This window comes from Odontesthes bonariensis, chromosome 9 (assembly GCF_027942865.1).
Source record: "Odontesthes bonariensis isolate fOdoBon6 chromosome 9, fOdoBon6.hap1, whole genome shotgun sequence".
Taxonomy (NCBI): Eukaryota; Metazoa; Chordata; class Actinopteri; order Atheriniformes; family Atherinopsidae; genus Odontesthes; species Odontesthes bonariensis.
The window spans coordinates 25,252,865-25,273,240 of NC_134514.1; the positions used below are offsets into that span (position 1 = coordinate 25,252,865).

Here is a 20,376-nt window from a genome sequence, read left to right on the forward strand (position 1 = left end):
CTACAAGCAGATCTCTGAGAGGGTTTTCTTGTCCTGCCAGACCAGAACTTTACTTCCACCTTGTCTTTTCTATTTACTGAATAAGCAACCACCCGAAAGCACCCATGCCATCTTCTTTGGCTTTCTTTTCTAATTGTTGAGGCAAAGATTGAGGAGAGTTTATAAAGCTTTGAAATTTGTATCACCCGACCTTTGCCAATGATGATTTTAAAGAGGTGATCATAGTCTGAAATGTTGTTGAAAAGTAACTGAGAGCTTGATTTAGCCCGAGGGTGTCTAAACTTTTATAAGTTGCCTTTTTTCTCACTCTAAGACTGCAGAAAACAAAAACAACACACCAATCTGAGTAAAAAAAAAAAAAACTTCTCTTTAACTTTATGGCTTTTTAAGATCAGTTCATCACCAACTCGCTAACATAATCTGTTCAGTTATTTAGCATGCTCCTGTACACAAATGTTTCATAATGTAAAAGTAACAAATTATAATACTGATGCTACAAACTATTTCACAATAAGCTGCCAAATAAAATAAACAAGGATGAATTAAAAAAGGAGAGAAATAGCCTCTAACTTTGAGAAATCAGACGTTCTTACAACATGTACGGGCTTAAACAGTACGTAACTGTTATAACTACAACAGTGAGAACTGCCATGAACCAAAAGTAATCAATAAGACCTTTAAAATCAATCTAGAGCACATTGGAGCCACAGTAAAAGGACAAAAAAAGACAGATCTATTCACAGCTCTTAGTTTCCATTATTCTTGGAGTGGAATTTCTATGAAATGAGACACAACAAAATGAATTGGATTTAGCTTCACAGGATGAGTTCAGAGATAGCGACAATTTAAGTCCAAACAGATTTGATGTTTCTCAATGAGAAGAAGGTGTAAGTCTAAGATGGTGTTTGTGACAGAGGCTGATGGGAATGATTTACAGAGGGAGGGGTGTCAGGAACAAAGGCAATACTTCCCAGTAAGAGCAAGCAGATGCAAACTTAAGACAACAGCTAACAGCAGACACTGTGGCTAAATATGAGACCTGAGCAAATCCAATATTTATCCCAAACACACATATGCAGCTGGCCTCACGCTGAAGACAGAGAAGACATTATGCAGACAGCGGTGCAGGAACGGTTAAGAGAAAGAAAGAATGTTAAACGATGATAGCAGTGGTTAAACATGTAATGTGTTCAATCACAAAAAAAGCTACACTGTGAGAAACAGATATGTTCAATACTTAGGCTGCTCAAAAAGGCACAAAGTGAAAATAGAGATGGCCTTCTGTGCCACTGTCACATGTGCCATGAATAAAAGAACAAAGTAAATGTGCCGACATTAAAGCACTCATTTTTGAAGAAAAGCTCTCCACTTCCTGTATCTGCTGCAGCAAGCAGGATGAAAATAGGCCAATGTTTCTTTTACAGCAAACACACGCATCCATAATTATTAAACAAAGCAGAGAGACGGGGAGAAGAAGAAAGGAAAAGAGATGTGGTGGAAAAACAGTTTGGGCTCAACCGTGGCAATTTACACCATATTGTGGGTGTGGGTTTGACAAGAGACAAGAATCTGTAATTTGCTGTTGGATAGTTATGAATACTGGAATTAGAAATGGATCATTCACATCCATCAAATGTAATTCAAACTAAATGTTGACTTTTAAACTCACATTCAGTGAATGTTATGCTGGTTTATCTTGCTGCATAAACTAGCATAATGTCTAGGTCAGTACAGATGGTACATTGGAGCTTTTATGTTAATTTGAAATGTAACAAAGAAATACCAATACAGGTCATAGCTATCATTACCTAGCTCAGTGGTTTTCAAACTGGGGGCCGCCAGGGGGTGCTAGGGGGGCCTCAGAAAATTGGAGTGAAGATAAGAAAAAAATGCAAAAATAAAAAAATTGAATTGAATTTTTTTTAAACATCATTATAAAAAAATGTCACATTTTTTTTATCAGTATTGTAAAATAAAATTTATAATAATATATCATATCGAAATGTTATTTGCCATGCTTGTCTTTCTGATTGGCTGCCCGTCAAAACATCGTAGACCTGGCGGTTTGCGCCTGTTCTCAAGCTAGCGTGTCGGTAGCTTAGCCAAAATGGACAGCTTTTTGACTAGGAAGAGACCGAAAGAACTGGCCAACTAAAATCAGAAAGTATGATGCAGCAGACATTAAGTTTGGCTTTACAGTCATACAGAAAATTGGCCACGATTGCCCGAAATGCGTCCTCTGTCTGGAGACCCTCTCAAATGAGTGTTTAAAACCTTCGAGACTTCAGCGTCATACAATACAATTCAAAAACATCCGGCAGAGTCTGACTTCTTCAGACGTAAAGAAGAGCATTTAGTCAGGCTGCATTCACACGGCAAGCTACTGTCCGTGAAGAAAAGAAAGAAAACGTTGATGTTTCTTTACATATTTTGTAGCATTGTCTGTGGTTTGCAAAGGGGGTCCCCGGCCAGAAGCTAATACTGTTTGGGGGGCCTTGGCATGGAAAAGTTTGGGAACCCCTGACCTAGCTAACTCAGCTCACAAACATTTTCACTTAACTTTTATGTTCATTTAAGTTGCAGTCTATAATGGAAGCAAAGCCATATTAGAAAAATGGGATTATATAATTAAAAACATGGAGTGGAGACCTGTTAAGGGTGAACCTCAGCTCTCGCCCAATGGCAGATAGATGGGACTATTGAAAGCTAAATATGTACCCGCTGTGGGACTAATACAGATTTATCTCATCTTAAAACTATGTTTATCTTTCATCTTATCCCTTTGGCACTATAAATGATGTCTTTATTCCCTTAGAATGAACCATTCACTTATATTTGAACAGCAGGCCCTTCTACACAGTGGGAGGTAAATACTACTGTCCTAAAAGGCAGTTAGAAGACTATTGTATCAGATTATATTAGGTTCAAGAATTATTAATTGTAGATGAGGTTTTGTGAGATGTTTGTACTTATCATGTGATGCAAGAATGGGCAACAGAGCAGGAATCCACTTTGTCAAAGAAGCGAAAAACATTAAAGTAAAATGTTGGTGTTTCCTGTTTTTCTCACCTACTTCCAAACATAGTTAAAACTTAGGTTTTTATTTGCCTGCAAGTCATAATTCTTTGTCAGCATGTTGACGTTCAACACTTCCGTTTCTCTTCCAACATGTTGACGTCCACTTTCCACGTCTCGCTCTTACAGGTGATAGTCTTTGGCCTTCGCGACATCCTGATTCTGAACGCAAAGTTTTTAACAGTCAATGCCCTTTTCTACCTTCCTTCCTCTTGCATTTTCTTACTTTTCTTACCGTACTTCGATCTGTCAATTACAGTTAAGACTTAAAGTCATAGTCAAGGTCAGAATAAATGTACATAGTTAGGAAAGTGTGCAATTACGAAGAATAATTTTTTTTTTTGCTCACTGATGCAAACAACTATTCCTGACTAAGTCACTACACCGGTGGCACCTGACACATGACAGCACTCTACAATGTGTCGCCATGCATAGCCTCTCAACACTGTCCCGTTTTTAAGTGTTACTGCACCTGAAAAATGATATCCATGCAACTATATCCTTGCTGCTGTCCCATAGCAGCTGCTATTAAGCTTTTTAGTGATTTGTTCCTCCAGGCTTTTACAGCAGTGCGGTCATGCATCAAATGTATTAGTAAAATGGATGAGGAGAGATGATTAAGGATGAGAAATAACCAGAGCTATATAACCCCCAACATTTTATTGCACCGAACAAGATTTTTTGGTAAAGTTAAAAGTAACCATGCTTTAAATAGATGAAGCTCCTCTTAAATCCCACTAAATGGTAAAACTTTGCTACCTGCTGACGTAAATTGAAAGGATACCTGCATTGTCCTTTCACAATATATATGAATAACATGTTAAGTTTAAGCTTTATGCAGCTTAAATATGTAGGCCAATGGTAGGGAGCTAGGCCACTAAGGGCTTTGTATATGATAAGAGGAAACATACATTCTGTTCTACAGTTTTACAGGAAGCTAATTCAGAGGGCTAAGACAGGAGTAATGTGACCTCTCTTGGGGCTACCAGTAAGTATTCTGGCTGCAGAATTTTGGATCAACTGTAAGATTTTCCAAGAACTGGTGGGCATAAATATTACGTCACACTCAGGGGCGGTCCTAGAGGCGGGCCGACCGTGCAGGGGCCCGGGACGGCATTGCACGGGGGGGGGGGGGGGGTATTCGTGGTTACGTTTTGGCCACAGAGGTCGGCATCACGGAGGTGGAAAAAAAAAAAAATAAACGATCCAAAAAAACAAACAAACAAACAAAAAAAAAAAACAAGGGTGAGGGGGGCGCCAGAACCGGGTTTAGCCCGGGGCGTAAATCAGTGTCGGACCGACACTGGTCACACTAGTTCCAATCTAGATGTGATAAGGGCATAGATCTGCTGTTCAGCATTGCTTTTACACAGCATGCTTCTGATTTAGGTAATATTCCAAAGATGAAAGAAGGCTGCTCTAGAGACTTGTTTAATATGGGAATTAGAAGATAAATCCTGGCCAAAAAAAAAAAGAGGTCAACAAAAGGTTTCTCATAATAGTACTGGAAGCCAAAGTAATCCCATTTGAAGTGACTATATATTTAGATGATGAATCTCTGTGGTTCTCTGGACAAAAAAATGATGACCTCAGTTTTGTCTGAATACAAAAGTAGAAAACATACAGGTCATCTGGGCTTTAATGCCTCGGAGACAAACCTGGAACTTTATCACCTGATTGGTTTCCCTGAGTTTAATTGATTTATTAGAGCTGGGTGTCATAAGCATAACAGCGCATGTTCTATTTCCTGATGAAATCGCCCAACGGAGGCATTATAGTACTCATTATAGAATTATATGTACTCATTATAGCCCATCCATCCATTTTCTTTACCTCTGTATCCGTCGGTCGGGTTGCGGGGGGGCTGGAGCCTACCCCAGCGGTCAATGGGCGAGAGGCGGGGTTCACCCTGGACAGGTCACCAGTCCATCACAGGGCCACACAGAGACAAACGAGACAAACAACCATACACGCTCACACTCACGCCTAAGGACAATTTTAGAGACACCAATTAACTTTCATTATAGCCCTTGACTGTTTATTCAAACATTGCAAAAAATGATCAGATAACAGTAGATTCTGAGGGAAAAAAAAAAGCCATATGTTACGACAAGATCAAACTGGAGCTGTTGTTATAAAGCAGCAGATCAGTGACTCATCACATTCATGAACCTGAAGCTCATTAAACACAGACGCAGCTGTCCCGCTCAGAGAAATGATGCCATGAGACGGAGAGGTCAGGTTTCGCTGATCCCCACTGATATACTCCACGTCCAGTTATCTAGTACTGTAACACTGCACTGCTGACACTCCTGTCAGAATTGCTGATGGAAGGCTTTTAAACTATTGTTCAATATAAAATGAAAAATAAAACGTAAATAAAATGACCCTATGAAGCTGGAGCTTTAAGTCAGTTACAATGATAGATAGGAGATTAAAAAGACTGCTGTTGAGCCCAAACTCACACTTAATTGGAAGATTAATCTTTGTCCAGTTGATGCATTCTCTTATCTTTTGAATGTTTAGCATTCGTTTGGACCTTTTGACTATCACTGATGCCTGTGTTCCTTATTATATAACTACACAATGAAAGCTTAGCCATCACACAATTATAAAATCATTGAGCGTGAGGTACCATGGGGTGATAGCCAACATTGTCAGATCCACTGTCGCCGAGGGGGTTTTCAATTTTTGGGAACAGCCAAATATTCAAGGGTGAGGAAACGGCCCCATCTGTGTCTTTGTTTAGTGTTCTCCAAAGAAGCAAAAAGTGAACCTACATATACCGTAACCTTTATTTAAGCAGGCAGTTTTACTAAAAATACAACAGTTGTTTATGGTATACCATACAAATCAATTTCAGGGTCAATCTAAATGAGTGAATTTGCCAGTGGCCGACAATCCTTTTATCTAGTCAGTCAGGGCTGTTGCCCCAGAGACATTCCTTCCCCCATCAAACCCGGTCTGGCCTTCTGCCTCAGGGCCACATGTGGACCTTGCATGCTTTTTTTTTCAGCCAGGCACACAAATTTTACAGAGGAAAAAAACACAACTCTAAGTACAATCAAACCCACATACACTGCCTTTACATTTGCTTATGACTGGTTGCTAAGCCACTCCAACCCACAAAGCTTTCAAGAAGTACAACTGAGCTATTCTGAGCCTCAAAAACTAACTACGTCATACCTGGTGACAAAGCTACAGCAAGGTATCAGACATTTAAATGCCTCAAAGTTGTATTGATTAAATCTGCTTTTTCCATTGAAAACTCACACTGACAACAGAGACTTGTAATGTAGATAAAAAAAACAACTCTGAGGTGTATCTTGTTATGCAACTCCTCAAGTGGTCTAATGAATACCATTCAGGGTTAATATGGCATATAGGACACTTTAAAAGCATTGCACCATACATCTTTATTCGATACTATATCCTTGAAGGGGGAGATTTCTTGAAAACATTTCGTTGCTTGAGAGGAAATTTTGAGCGTCTGATGCGATTACCAACTCAAAAGCGTATGGACGTAACCCAACTGTTCATTTTCTTGCCTGTTCAGAAAACATCATTCAGTGAGAGGCTCTCATAACCCAGCTGGAATCTCCAGCCAACATCAAGATGAAGTCATGCAACATTTGCTGCAAATGGAATGCATTTACAGTATATGACATTTTTTTTAAAATTATTGTCTTGTTGACCATTCAAAGTCCATTTACTCTACAAGCCACATTCACCCAAACACACTCAAAGCATTTCTTAGTGTATACAGTGTTACAGGCTGTTTTTTCTCTCGATCATACACTCACACAGAGACTAATTCATTGGAGGCAAACGTGGAGTTCAGTGTCTTGCCAAAGGACACTTTATCATGCAGATCACTAAAACTGGGGATCAAACCACTGACTTGTGATTGCCAGACAAGTGGAACAAACTGCCAGTGGAGATTAAACTTTCACCAAATGTAGACATTTTTAAATCCAGGTTAAAAACAATTCTTTTCTCATGTGTCTATGCATGAAATCTGCACGGTGTCTTATGTGAACTTATCTAGACTGTTGCTTGTTTTGAATAATTTTGATTCATTTGAATTATTTTATTTGTTTCTCTTTATGTTATTTTATGTATTTTTAATGCTTCAAAAAACACTTCAACGCTGCAATGCTTTTATTTTATGTAAAGCACTTGGAATTGTTTTGTACATGAAATGTGCTATATAAATAAATTTGACTTGACTTGACTTGACTTTGAAAGCCATCCAAAAATAGGAAAGCATCAAAGTTATTATTGCCCAGTCAAGTGAGAAACATCAGTACTTTCCCAAGCCATTTTTCACTCTTGTCACACAGGGCAAAGAACAATGCAGACAGCCCCCCCTCCCGACCTCAAATTTATTTTAAATTTAGCTGGATGAAATCATCGGCTAGGCGTGCTAAAAGGAAAAAGGTAACACACTCCCCTCCTCTTCACCGCTGCAGTACAGGAAGGTGAATAAACATCTGAGACAGTGCTCACAATCACTCGCTCAATGTGTTTGGGCCAGAAACGTATACAGCAGATTCCTTCCAGAGAACAACCTCGCGTTTATTTTCAAGTGGTCTTTGTGAAATGTAGTAGGTGTGCAACATGTAAGCTGTTCCCATGTAACAAAACTATATGCCCAAATCCGCTGCACCTGAAACTAATATGGACTTATCTTGTAATGTACCTTAACAATGCTGAAATAACCGGCAGGGTTTTTAATTACTATAAAACAAGACTTTGTATGTGTTATGTTACAGCGCCTAAGCTGAATGAAGAGGGAAAAAAAAACATGCTGAGTCATTTCTGTCACTACTGCTTCCATCCTCTCTCCAGCGCTCCTGATTCATCGTTGCACCAGGTAGGAAATAAAGGAGCTTCTACACACACAGACACACACACACACGTCCGCAACTCAGAGAAAGCTAAGTCTGAAAGTCCATTCAAACCATCTCTTTTTTTGGTATGGTTATATTTCATTTGTGTATTTACTGAACACATCCTAATATCTGTTTAATCAATTACAATTTCGATGCCAGAAAACTCTCAAGAATGAAAAGTTAATTTTGCTAGATTATCATTGAAGCATTATGATCAAAGCAGCAGCATAATGGCCTTCAAAGCAGTAATCTTTATTGGGAAAATTTTTATTGTCGATGCAAAAGTAGCTATCGTGACAGGTACAAAAAGAACAGAGACATACCGTTCTATGCTAAATGTAGTCCAGAACGTACACCTGCTGATGGTTTTAACACCTAAAGGATTAATATTGTTCAGAATTTTGTAGAAACTCCTTTTGCATGAAGAATGCGAGACATTTTCTGCTTTTTATCCAAGTCGTGACATTTCTTTTCAGCTGTATAAACATGTTGGTGCCTGTTGCTAGTTAATTGCTACTTATTTTAAACTAACCAAAACTTTGAGGAGTTAATCCAGCGATTTATTAATTAATGCAGTGCAATAAAGTTGGAGGAGTCAAAACAGACAGGTAAGCAAGAATGATCAAAGTGCAGCAGCAGCAGAGGCTAAACTGCTAAAACATACAACGTTCCGAGCATTTCCCCGAGTATCATCGGGGTTAGGAATGACAGAGATCATCCAGCACCACAGACCTTACACAGCTTCACAGTGTGTATATCCATCTAAGCTGTACAGTCATGTTGTAAAAACTATTTTTTTCTTTTAAGTAAGGTTATCAGTAGCTATATTTTAGGCCCTGTGGGTAATTTTGAAGCCAGAAAAAGTCCAGTTTCACATTGCCCCGGTGTGCTCCTGCAGAGGACAATGCTGACTGCGTTTTAGTAAATAATACTACTGCAGTTTTTCTCCTGGATCTCCCCTCGCAGTGAAATCTGAGGCCCACTTGTGGCAAATGGCAGCTCAACGCACTGGGGGCCATGCCATGCCAGAACAGCTCCCTCTATTGGTTGCCATGAGTATGGTATTCTCATAGATGAGAAACCATGAGCAGGGCTTTTTTACAACTTATGATGATGAATTTACTTTCTGTTTAAAAACATAGCAAATTGGATGGACTTTGCTTGGAAGATGAATGATGCTTGAACTACAGCCTGCTGTTTTATCTTTGCTCTAATGAAATCATGTACACAAGTGTTTTATGCTTGTTGGGTTATATCCTACCTTTGAGGTTTCCATATCAGTTTCTTCCACTTCTTTTGCTTGGCCTATCAGTGAAGGTAGAGAAAAGTAAATGATAAGCTTTGGTAGAATCTCTGGCGTGTTTGTTCACGATGTCGTTGTCCTGGTGACAACTGAACCAGAATAAAAAATGCGTCAATGCCAAATTTGCTGCAGGCTCCTGAAGTCCATCGACTAAAAAAAATAATAATAAAAGCAAAACAATCATAACAATGGTGCATGACACTCCTTTTTAAAAAGATTAAATAAATAAAATCAGTCACAGCTTTTATTCATGACACCTTTTTGTGTCGTGTTTCCTTTAGTTTGTTGGGATGACCTTGTCGTTGGTGAGAATGCAAAGTTTGCTTCCGAGAGGACCAAAACGAAAGCAGGAGTCGTTTGAGATTCGTGTTTCACACAGATCTGCTTGTGTAACTTCTGCGCATTTGTGTTTGAATGTAAAAAAGCAGGTCGACAGATCACTGGGCTTGCGGTGGGAAGTCCTCTCACTTTGCTGCCACCAGCTACTCAATACAGAGCGCCCACATGTGCCATGAATCACTGCGATCAGAAGCCCTCAACCACTCCTCCATCTATACAATCAATTCATTTTTGATGTGGCACCTGATAATACATTTGGCTCTCCAGTCAGAGCAATTTCTTCCCAATCCTTCACCCCTGACTGAGCTTCGGAGCACTAAAGAGGTTTCATCCTGCTGTGCAGCTCCTTCCACAGATCCCACGCCTGTGTGTGAGGTAATCACATTTTACTTGAACAAATATACATATATTTTCTCACCTACTCAAACCAAAGGTCATTTAGGTATTCCTTCAGTATGCTGCTGTTTAATGGGGTTCAAACAAACGCACAGTAGGTACGTGACGTCTACTCTGGTGGGTTTGTTCTTTTTCAGCTGTAGGCTGCCGAGGAAGAGAGGAAGGCCTGCGCATGAATAATCCATGCTGCCTTTGGAACAGCCGGGAGGGAAATCGATAACATTTGTGATGGAGGGGACAGATTACAGATTACACAGCTTGATTTATAAAACCTGAAAGACACCCCTTTAATTGTGGTAGAGTTTGTAATTTATAATATGGAGTTCAGACGTCACACCCCTAAAACTCTTGTAAGGATCTGAGATGTATTAACTGATCCATCCAAATGCATAACGGTAGGTTTTATGAAATTATGATGGGGATCTTTGGCCATTTTATGACATTTTCTGAACAAAACATCCAGTGTCTATCTAACAATTGTGCTGTCAAGGTAGACCTCAAGGAAAAATCTAAAAATAACACTATCAATTTATTAAGAAATCAGTAATAATTTGTATTTTGGAGCCTCGGCACGAGTGTGCCATCCTGGCATGAGGTTAGCGCTGCTGTCAGAGTGTTGCCACGGACGGTTTGGCTTTTAAAAAGCAAGCCAAGATGGCAAACTATTTTAACGCAAATGTAAATCACTGCCGGCCTGCTGTGCAGCGCCTATTATTGCATCCTGGCACCACATCTGTTCAGGTGCACGTCAGCAGGCCTGGGAAAAATGTATCGTCAGCCTTATTGTTTAGTGGAAAAAGTGCTTCAGAAATACGTCCTTCAGGTTAATCCTCGCATACATCAGGGTGGGAGTGCCAGTCTGCAGAGTGCTGGCATGATGAGGTGAAGGTTTAGAGAATAAGTGTTATCAGAGGCACTGATCTGAACTTCGGTGTATTGCGCTATGAGCCGCGGGAGACCTTGTGATTGCAAATACGCAGCCCACACAGATACAGTATATTCTGAAAAGTGAGATAAAAAAACTCAAACACCCCACCTCCATCTTCACAAGCATTAAAAAAGAAAAAAAAAAAAAAACTAAATTAAGTGGATTGTGGACAATTTATTGGCTTTGAGCTACAACTGTGTACAGAGCTGCACCAGAAAAATAATCTCTCAAAACAAAGACAGATCTATACTTAGTTTATACTGATTCTTTTCACCCCTAAATAGCATATGTGCATGGCACATCTCCTTGTGTAACACTGCAGTAAGGCAGATGTCCACCCAGCATGAAAACAAGACCTTTCACAAAAGCAGTAAGTGGGTGTGCCAATGACAGACAGATTGTCGACCGAGAGGAGTACTTAATGAATCCTCTTCAGGCGGCGACATCAACAGCTGGCTCAAAATACAGGGTGTGAGATTACATTTGCCACTCGAGCTAAGATTTTGGGAAAGAGCGAGTAAAAGATAGATGTTGTGGGTTTTTTTCTTCTGTGTTTTGGAAAATAAAGTCCGAGTATGAAGAAAAAAAAATGGCCGCGACAATTTCAGTTAATCCGTTCAAAGGCTGACGTGCAGAAAAACTAACGTCCTGTTTGTCTCTACATGTAATTACTAAGCGTTAAAGAGGTGCTTTATGGTTTAGCATGGGATGCAGCATTTTTATCTTTTTTTCCCACTCCTTCTCAATGCTATGAAACACTTACAAAAAGTCTTTCTTCAGTTTGAATCAACTCAAGTTTTTCCTAATTAGCACAACTAGGGGATATGTAGGCACAAAACATGATGGATCCACTATGGCATAATGCAACATGTGGGTACCTTTACCCTTCAAGCCTGGATTGAAGCAACACATCGCATAAACTTGGTTAAGACACATGAACTATCAGAAATTTGAAAAACACATCCATAAAACAAGATGGCAAAGTCAGTCATCTGTAATAACAGCTGAAAGTTTTAAAAGTTCAAGGAGTATTTTTCTAGTTTCCTCAGAGGTTGAGAGTTAAAAAAATGAAACGAAACTTAAGGTCATAATGGCTTAAAGGGATAATCCGGAGTAAAATGCACTTTAGATCAATTTACGGGATGTTGGGAGTACATACGTTGAGTTGACATCAAAATCATGTCATTCGGATGTGTTTTGAGAATTTCGATTTGACCGTTTTTAGCCAAAAGTCGTTAGAATTTTGGCGAAATGAATTTAATCAAGCCAGTACCTTTCCGGAAATGTGTCTGCTGCAGCTGCCGCTACAGACCGTGGTGAAGTTGGTTTGATATTGGATATTCGACAGATATTCACTTTTTTTTTCAAACCAATATCAAACCAACTTCACCACGGTCTGTAGCAGCAGCTGCAGCAGACACATTTCCGGAAAGGTACTGGCTTGATTAAATTCATTCTGGACTCTATATCCGACCACATGAAGACCTCGGGACACTTCGGTTTGGCTTTAGGGACCCTCTACTCACTACCACGTAAGTGTTATGTTGTTTGGAGCTGTAGAAGAGGTATAAAAATAGCGTTTTGTAGCGGTGACATGATTTGCCCCCTTCACTTCCAGGCTAACGACTTTTGGCTAAAAACGGTCAAATCGAAATTCTCAAAACACATCCGAATGACATGATTTTGATGTCAACTCAACGTATGTACTCCCAACATCCCGTAAATTGATCTAAAGTGCATTTTACTCCGGATTATCCCTTTAAATCGGCATTATTTCATTTTTGCCTTTGACACTCACGTTTCGAGGCTTTGAAAAATGATGAACTACTGTTTCAACGAGCTAAAAAACAATTGCAGCATGGAACGTTCTGTGAGGAGATGATAAGTACACTCTGCAAAAGTAATAGCCCACAAGGCTGAAATATTTTTTCGATGCTGATTTTTGAGAAAATTTTCAAGTCCAAAAATCTCACAACCCACGTTCGCTTTTATTTGACTTACATTTTTTTTTGTACATGTACACATATTCTTTTACAATAAAAGTATTCACAAAACACGGATGATTTGTGTTGTTCTTTCAAAGTACTGTAAGAAAAACATGCAGCTGTCATTGGCATTTTAACGCGTCACAGACAGTCCTATTAAACATTACATGAGATTATACATTGTAGAAGTAAAAAGCTAATAAAAAAACAACAAAAAAAACATTGAAACTTTAAAGACTTAAAGCCCAGCAGAGATGAAATAAAACTGGTCAAATATTTGTTTTGTTGCCTGCACAAAAACAAGCTAACAGTTTGGGAGCGCGGAAATGTGAAGACAGCCTCACCGCTGTCCTTAGCCGCTTTGCTTATAGCCTTTTCATTACCAAACTTCACAACCAACATGCTTACTTTAAGTGGTTTAAAGTGGTTATTAATCATTAAATAGACTGCAGTTTAAACCCCAAAACCTCCGCGTTTAGTTGATTTAATAGTGCAGAGTGGGAAAAAAAAGCATCTGTTTTATGGATGGCACGAAACTGCTCATACATCCATGACCAAAAAGGTGCGAGGCAGCAGGATTTTTTTTAGAGAAAGGCAGAAGTATGCTTTCGCCACCCCTCCAATAAAATGTCTCATATCTGAACACATGAATCAATAAAGATTTATCTGCACGCTACAAGCACTTCCCTTCAGTCCTTTGCGAAAATCCTTCATGATTCATTTAAGAGCTTAGAGACAGTTACCTGAATGTAACATAAAGCAGTATTAGGCCTGCCCTGCATCCCCCTCGACAGGCACACTAAATCTAAGCAAATTGCCTTTAATGGACCAGGGGAGCAGAGATCACAGTGGAGACTTACAGGCCGGCTGGAAAATCCCCCTCTGCACAATTGTGTATGTGCATGTGTGTGATAGGTGGACTGAAGTGGAATATTCTACCACATCGTGCCCTCATCAGATTATAGACAATCGATGCGTTAATTGATCCGTTTGACACGTTTTCTTCTAAGCAAAAGAATAAGGCAAAACGTGATTTTAATCACATCTTATGGACAGATATCACACTGGCATAACAAAGAGAAGAAGACTTTGGAAAACACAAAACATACAGTCTCAGTGACAGAGCGTCGTGAATGTACAAATGCATAAAAAGAAACGTTGCAAAAGGGTGGTCTGATTATTTGAATACTAAAGCAACTTTAATGGTAAAAAAATAAATTGGCATTTAAAAAGCTGCTATGGACGAGCAGGAAAGGTCACACAGAACAGGGCACAGCTGGGCGACAATACCAGAGGCAAGTGTCATGTGATCTGGTCAGTGCGAGCCACATTAACCCGTAAATCAGTAGATAATCACTGGTGGATTATCAAAAGTGCCATAGGACCACTATTGGATTTCACAGTATACAGGAAGTGATTACAGAACACTGGTACATGCTGTAATATGCAGACACAGTACAAGCTGTACAGTATATCATTTTTACTGGTTATTATCCCATTTTCTTTTTAACCATCTTGCATTCTACATCTTGCAGGAAAATTGATATTCTTTCATAAATATTGCAATAAAATATATATGGATATAGACTTTAATCACAACACATTAAGCTTGCTTTTCATTCCATGCGCCTAATCTGTCAAGCATGCCTGCTATTTTGCAGTTTGTACTCATTGATAGGTAACAGAAATCAGACCTGACCTTATGTTTGTGCATGGTGAACAGGCTGACACCATCCTGGCCTCTCTCCTGGCTCTCATGGCCCCTCTTCAATCACTCTCTTGCTGTAAAATTACATTTTAACATCATCGCCGAGCCTGAAAATCCCTCTGGTCGCGATCTCGTGTGCAGCACATCCAATATCAGTCGGAAGAAAAAATAATGGCTCTGACATCGGTTGCATGCAGGAGTGACACAGACAGCACTTGATGCCTGCTCAGAAGGCACAGGGCGTGCAGGCTGACCGGACGGCGCCGTCCTGGCAGAAACTAGACCGAAGCCATCTTCCTTGCCAGCAAACCTAGCTGTAGTCAAATTGCTGCTTTTCCACACGACTGTGAACACATGATATTTCAGATTTCAGTCCAGGTGGCGCACAGGGCTCGCTTCCAACCGTTTCACCTCACATCTGCTTTGCTGAACCATGGACGAGCAGTTGTACGAGGGAGGATGGGTCAAGGATGTGAGCGCTCTGATTGGCTGGCTGGTCATGGTGTGTGTGTGGGAAGGTTCCTTTGGTAGGCTCCCTGAGAAGGGATCTGTTCGAGGAGGGTGGTCCCTCACCTCTTTTCCTCCACTCCCTTATCAGCCCCCCCACCCTGCTACCCCTCGCTCTCTATGTCTCTCCTCCTTCTCTGTCTCCCTATCTACATGCTGCAGGCACGAATTCGCGGTCCTTAACCGCTGCATCGCAGCATCTTTAAAGAGCCACATCAGCGATATAATGGCCGCATGAACATCTAAAAATACACGCTTGAATATGGAGAAGAGACAGCTGGTACGTCATAACCTCATAGCAGCTTACTGATGCAAGAACCCAAGCAAAGTCAATTGGCCAAATGTGCAAAAAAAAGCAATAAAAATGAAGTAGACCGATTAAGATCGTCGTTATCGTCAGTATTTTTGTAGCTATTCAGATGTGCCGATATTACCTTGTGCTTTATAAGAATTGAGGTGGAGCTGACGTACACGGATCATTTGACACAACTGGCCAAAGGAATCACATATCACTACGACAGCAAAAATAATCAGCACTGGCTTTCAAAAACACTAATACCTCTTGTTTTTTCTCAGGACAAACTAAGAAGTTCACGGGAAATACTAGATATTAAAGACATTTTTGTCAAACATATTTGATAGTAAAGTGTATGAATCCCACTAGACTGCACCAACTTATCCTCGTTTGACTCGTTTTTCCGAGTATCATTCATCTAATATGTCTGAGCCCCGCTTTTATGAGGCTTCGGCACAAAGTTGAGTGCATGATCATATTATGCTGATCTGCCATCACAGGAGGCTAATGTCTCAAACCACAGACAATGATCAATAATCCCGCAACTGAGAAGGCAGAAGAGCAATGCTGACATTAGAACAAAGGCAAAGAGTACAATGCAGGACTGTTTAGGAGAATCTCTGCAGCACACTTCTGACAGTCGGTATGAAGACCAGATCAAATACCGTCACACAACTCAAATCCACAGTCACTTGGTTTTCTATGCAAAAAGTCAGCTCAGTCAAACTCCTGTTTCGAACCAGCAAACTGCAGAGTTTCTAACTGCTCTCTGCATCATGTCCTTTTTATAAAGCCAGAGAGCTTTTTTACATGCATTATTAAAAAAAACAAAAAAAAAAACAGTAGGGGAGTTACAAAGAGCCCAGAAACAAAAAGAGCCACCTTTATAGATGTTGGCATTCTGTGGAAAGATATTAAACAAAAATGAACAGCTGTGATCTCTGGGCCCTCAGGTAACACTGCAGTTCTGTTGTGGAAATCACCTCATGGGCTCAAGAACAGCTCTGATAACCACTGTCGGTGAACAGAGATCATTACTGCATCCACAAAATTAAGTTAAAACCCTTCTTTGCAGAGAACAGGACAAAGTAAAGGGCTCGACCACATGTGGGAACTGTACAACGCCAGTGTTGGAGAGTAAACGGGTTAAATCCTGGATATGCACAGGTTCGGCTTTATATATGCAGGATTTGGAATCACGCTCAGGGGTGACATGATGCTGGCCGTATTTCAATGTTACTGGATATGTGTTATAAGGGGAGAGTACTACTATTCTTACCAACACTGTAAAATAGCCCAATACTTTAACGGCTTAACGTTCCTTCTTTTTCATGAAAAAAAAAGAAAGAAAATACTATACTCTTGGAGTTTAACTTTTACCCTACTTTTTCAGAAATCAAAGTGCAATCTTCCTCGTGTCATATCTTACATATGATTAAATTGAATCCTACAGTAAGTTCATTTTAAAATCAATTTTTTACTAGTGTGTGTGTTCACAGCTCTCTAACTTCTCATGCGCATCGCTGTTATATCACAGTAAACAAAGCTATATGTGCCATCACAGGGATCGTCATCATCCCAGAAACCCACTTCCCCCTCGTCACAATTCCTGAACACAAAATGTAATTCAAACTGAAGGATATACTCGAAAAAAAATCGAAACCTTTAAACATGTGTTTGCCCAACTCTCGACCAACTTTTTTCAGCTGCAGGTATATCCTGTGCTGCATTCAACAGACTGGGATTACGAGTCCGACTGCTACTTTCTCCTGTCCTCTCTGTCTCAAACACACAGTCTATAAACAAAGACATTGCAGACTTCTGCCCTAAAGTAGCCCACTTTACTGCAATTAGCCTACAAATGGACTACTGTAGTGGTGAGGACAACAGGATAAAAAATAAGTTTAGTATTCACAGTTTTGATCAAGCCTCCTGGTCGCCCCTCTGCAAGTTTGGTCGTATTTTCATGGCTGATCAACGGATATTTTTGCAGATCGTACTGATTGACTGGATAAATAAACATGAAATAAGACGTCCGAGTTGCACATCGCTGCTGAGCCATAGGCCTTTTAATAGTCATAGCCAGAGAAATTCAACACCGTCTACATCATATTGTTGCCTAAAAAACAAATATGCCTTTGCACAACCATGCAGGAAGGTACCTTTAGTACTTCTGTGCAACTCTGCACTGATCAACAGACAAACACTACACCACAGTTATAAGAGCTCTACTACAGCAAATCAACGTGAAGAACCATCGGCAATAAATGGCTTTATGTTGGATTTCGTCACGTCGCCACCGTCTGATCAAACAAAATGGAACATGAACACGCAGCAAAGACAAATCTTCCAACTTCTGGCCAGGACGTGCAATAACTGTCAATGCAGAGTGGGGTGGTGGTACGTAAGTTATACAACAAGGGGAAATCAGAAGACCATGTACGTTAAAGAAAACATATTAGCATGTGTTTTTTGGTCATGTAGCTGGTTTTGCATGATGATCAGCAGGTCTCTGGTTTCTTCACTCCACATAGCCACATTGTTGTGAGCAGTGTTGCCTTCTACCATCACCGCTAACTCGCTTCTCATGCACTCATTCCATATGCCGAACAGCCAGTCAGAGAAAAAAGGGGGAATCCGAAAACGGCGACAGAGTGCGCACAACAAAAATACAGGAGAGATGGACATTTCCCGACGCTCCACGTATGCCCGATGGCCGATTGTCACTTTGATGTGCAAGGCCCCTAAGAAAGAAGGAACACCGAAAACGTTTCAAAAGAGCTGCAGAACATCAGCGCCGTCAAGATGCAGGAACATTTCAGCCTTCTCTGGGCCCAAGTTCACAAAGGTCAGGAGCAACACATGCTGCCAATTTCTTTTTCTTGTGTATTTCAACAGAATAATGCCAAAGCACATTTAGTGATTTTTCCCATCATGTTCATGTATTATCCATATATCCATGATGTGATTTGATTTATCAGATAAAATAACAGCAAGGGTGCTGACTAAAATAAGCTTTTAAAAATCTTGAAACCAAGTGTGTTTTGCAACAAATGAACATACATCCATCCAAATTTCTCCCTGCTTTTCTCTCAGTAGTTACACAGCACGGATCTGACTACACCTCTGTTGTTTTTTCCCCCAAAGCCAAATGCAACAGTGCAATTAGTAAAGAAATGCTGAGGTATGCAAGTAGAGAAAATGCCTCCAAAACCCAACATGACAGCAAACAACTACATTGCATTGACAGACATTGTACCAAATACTGGAGTACAGAGACTCCTAGTGGTTTAATACTAGACCGGTGTGCTAGTCACCCAACTTGCATGACTGACCACTTAAAGCATACCAGACCAGACACACACATACCACAGCCCACGCACACACTCACGCATAAACAAATACACCAGACTGACAGAGTTCATTCAGCTCAGAGAAAATGTGCAAGACAAAATTAGCACTCACAAAGCAAACAGTCTTCATGGTGATGGCCAAATAGCACTTCTCGCATGAAGCAACAGGACGCAAATCTGCAGGTCCAAAGGCTGAAAAACCCTCATTCACTCTCACACAGCGCCAAGAGATGAGATGTAAGCAAATGCAAGTGGAGGAAACAAAGCATTTGAAATTAGGATGAAGGTGATGCAACATGGAGGGAAATATAAAATTAGAAACCTGTCCTATATGTTTTGCGAATTATGCATGTATGTCATATACAGACTCTTATGGATTGTCAACTTCTCTCCCACAAAGTTGATCCCAGAGGAACAGCTATTCAGACACAGCCAAGTCCGTGCTCCAGCACTTCACATGTGGTGCATTGAAAGGCTCACGTCACTGCTGATCACACTCACCCTTCCCGCTTATGCTGGAGCCTTTTTGCTCAAGGACTGGTGCCGAGTCTCTTGTGACAGCCCAGCTTTCACTTCCCGAAGAAAGAAGTGCCTGTGCCCACGGTGTGCATCCACAGTGCTGACCTGCCGCTGGCTGGCTAACTAACGGACCAAAAGCTCCACAATGGTGTCCAACTCACAAAGCCCTGTTTGTGTCTGATGTTGTTTGTCCAATAAAAGCAAACAAAGGCATTCCATGGCTTGCAACTGTATTCACTGCTGGTCTCTCCAAATGTAAAGCGTATTCAAACACCTTAGTTGGGCGGACAAAGCCACGAATCTGTGTCACATGCAGGGTGGGCGGGCCGGGGCAAATGGGGTGACAACAAGGCCATCCCACTGTACCCTGTACTGTATGCATACGATCACTAGCATGGGTGCATGCCCACACCTATGTGGGTAAAACAGGAGTGGTCGGAAAGCAGGCTTACCTGATTTTGTCCGCTGCACTGTCAGACCTGCACAGGAGAGAGACAGCTCAGTCATGACTATTACTACATCCACTGCTTGTACACAGACAATTACCAAATGGTTGGCACCACATTTTAATCGCATTTGTTCCATGCTCGCGATCTTCAAAACTACTGTAACTGCTCCTTCATAAGGATTAAACACACAGTATGGATCATACAGGTGTTCCTGCACAGTGAGGGAACTATATTGAAAATAATCCAGCACTGCAATAACACTGTAACTTGACGTGAATCACAATTCCCGAAACTCAGTTTTAGATCACGCGAATAATAGTCACTAAGACATAAAAACCTAAAGAAGCACAACCGCCATTTATTCTCAATGGACACTGGAATCATCATCTTTTTTTAAAAAAAGGCTTTTGAAAAGGAAAAAAAACAAAAACCCACAGATACTGGAAGGCCCAAAATAATAACCTAAATATACAAAGCCTATTACTGAACGATGCGATTGACCATATGACACAAAAATCTGACTATAGTACTGATATAGAAAGCACAGATGCATCCATTGCAATTTTCCTGGCTGATAATAATTTTCCCCCCTTCTTTTTTTTCTTTTATAAGGCCTGCCAATTC

General features: G+C 40.5%; 1 protein-coding gene across 11 annotated transcripts in view; it reads right to left on the reverse strand.

Annotated features, from left to right (window-relative positions):
- Window positions 1-20,376, reverse strand: part of gramd1bb (GRAM domain containing 1Bb) — a 143,515-nt gene that overhangs the window by 59,101 nt on the left and 64,038 nt on the right. For 8 of the 11 annotated variants that reach the window (XM_075473821.1, XM_075473822.1, XM_075473816.1 and 5 more), the window contains exon 4: window positions 19,756-19,782. The exons of the other annotated variants lie outside the window; for them this stretch is intronic. In XM_075473821.1, coding sequence (XP_075329936.1) covers window positions 19,756-19,782 — 27 coding nt within the window. The remainder of the gene's footprint in view (window positions 1-19,755; window positions 19,783-20,376) is intronic. 11 annotated transcript variants of the gene reach the window in all.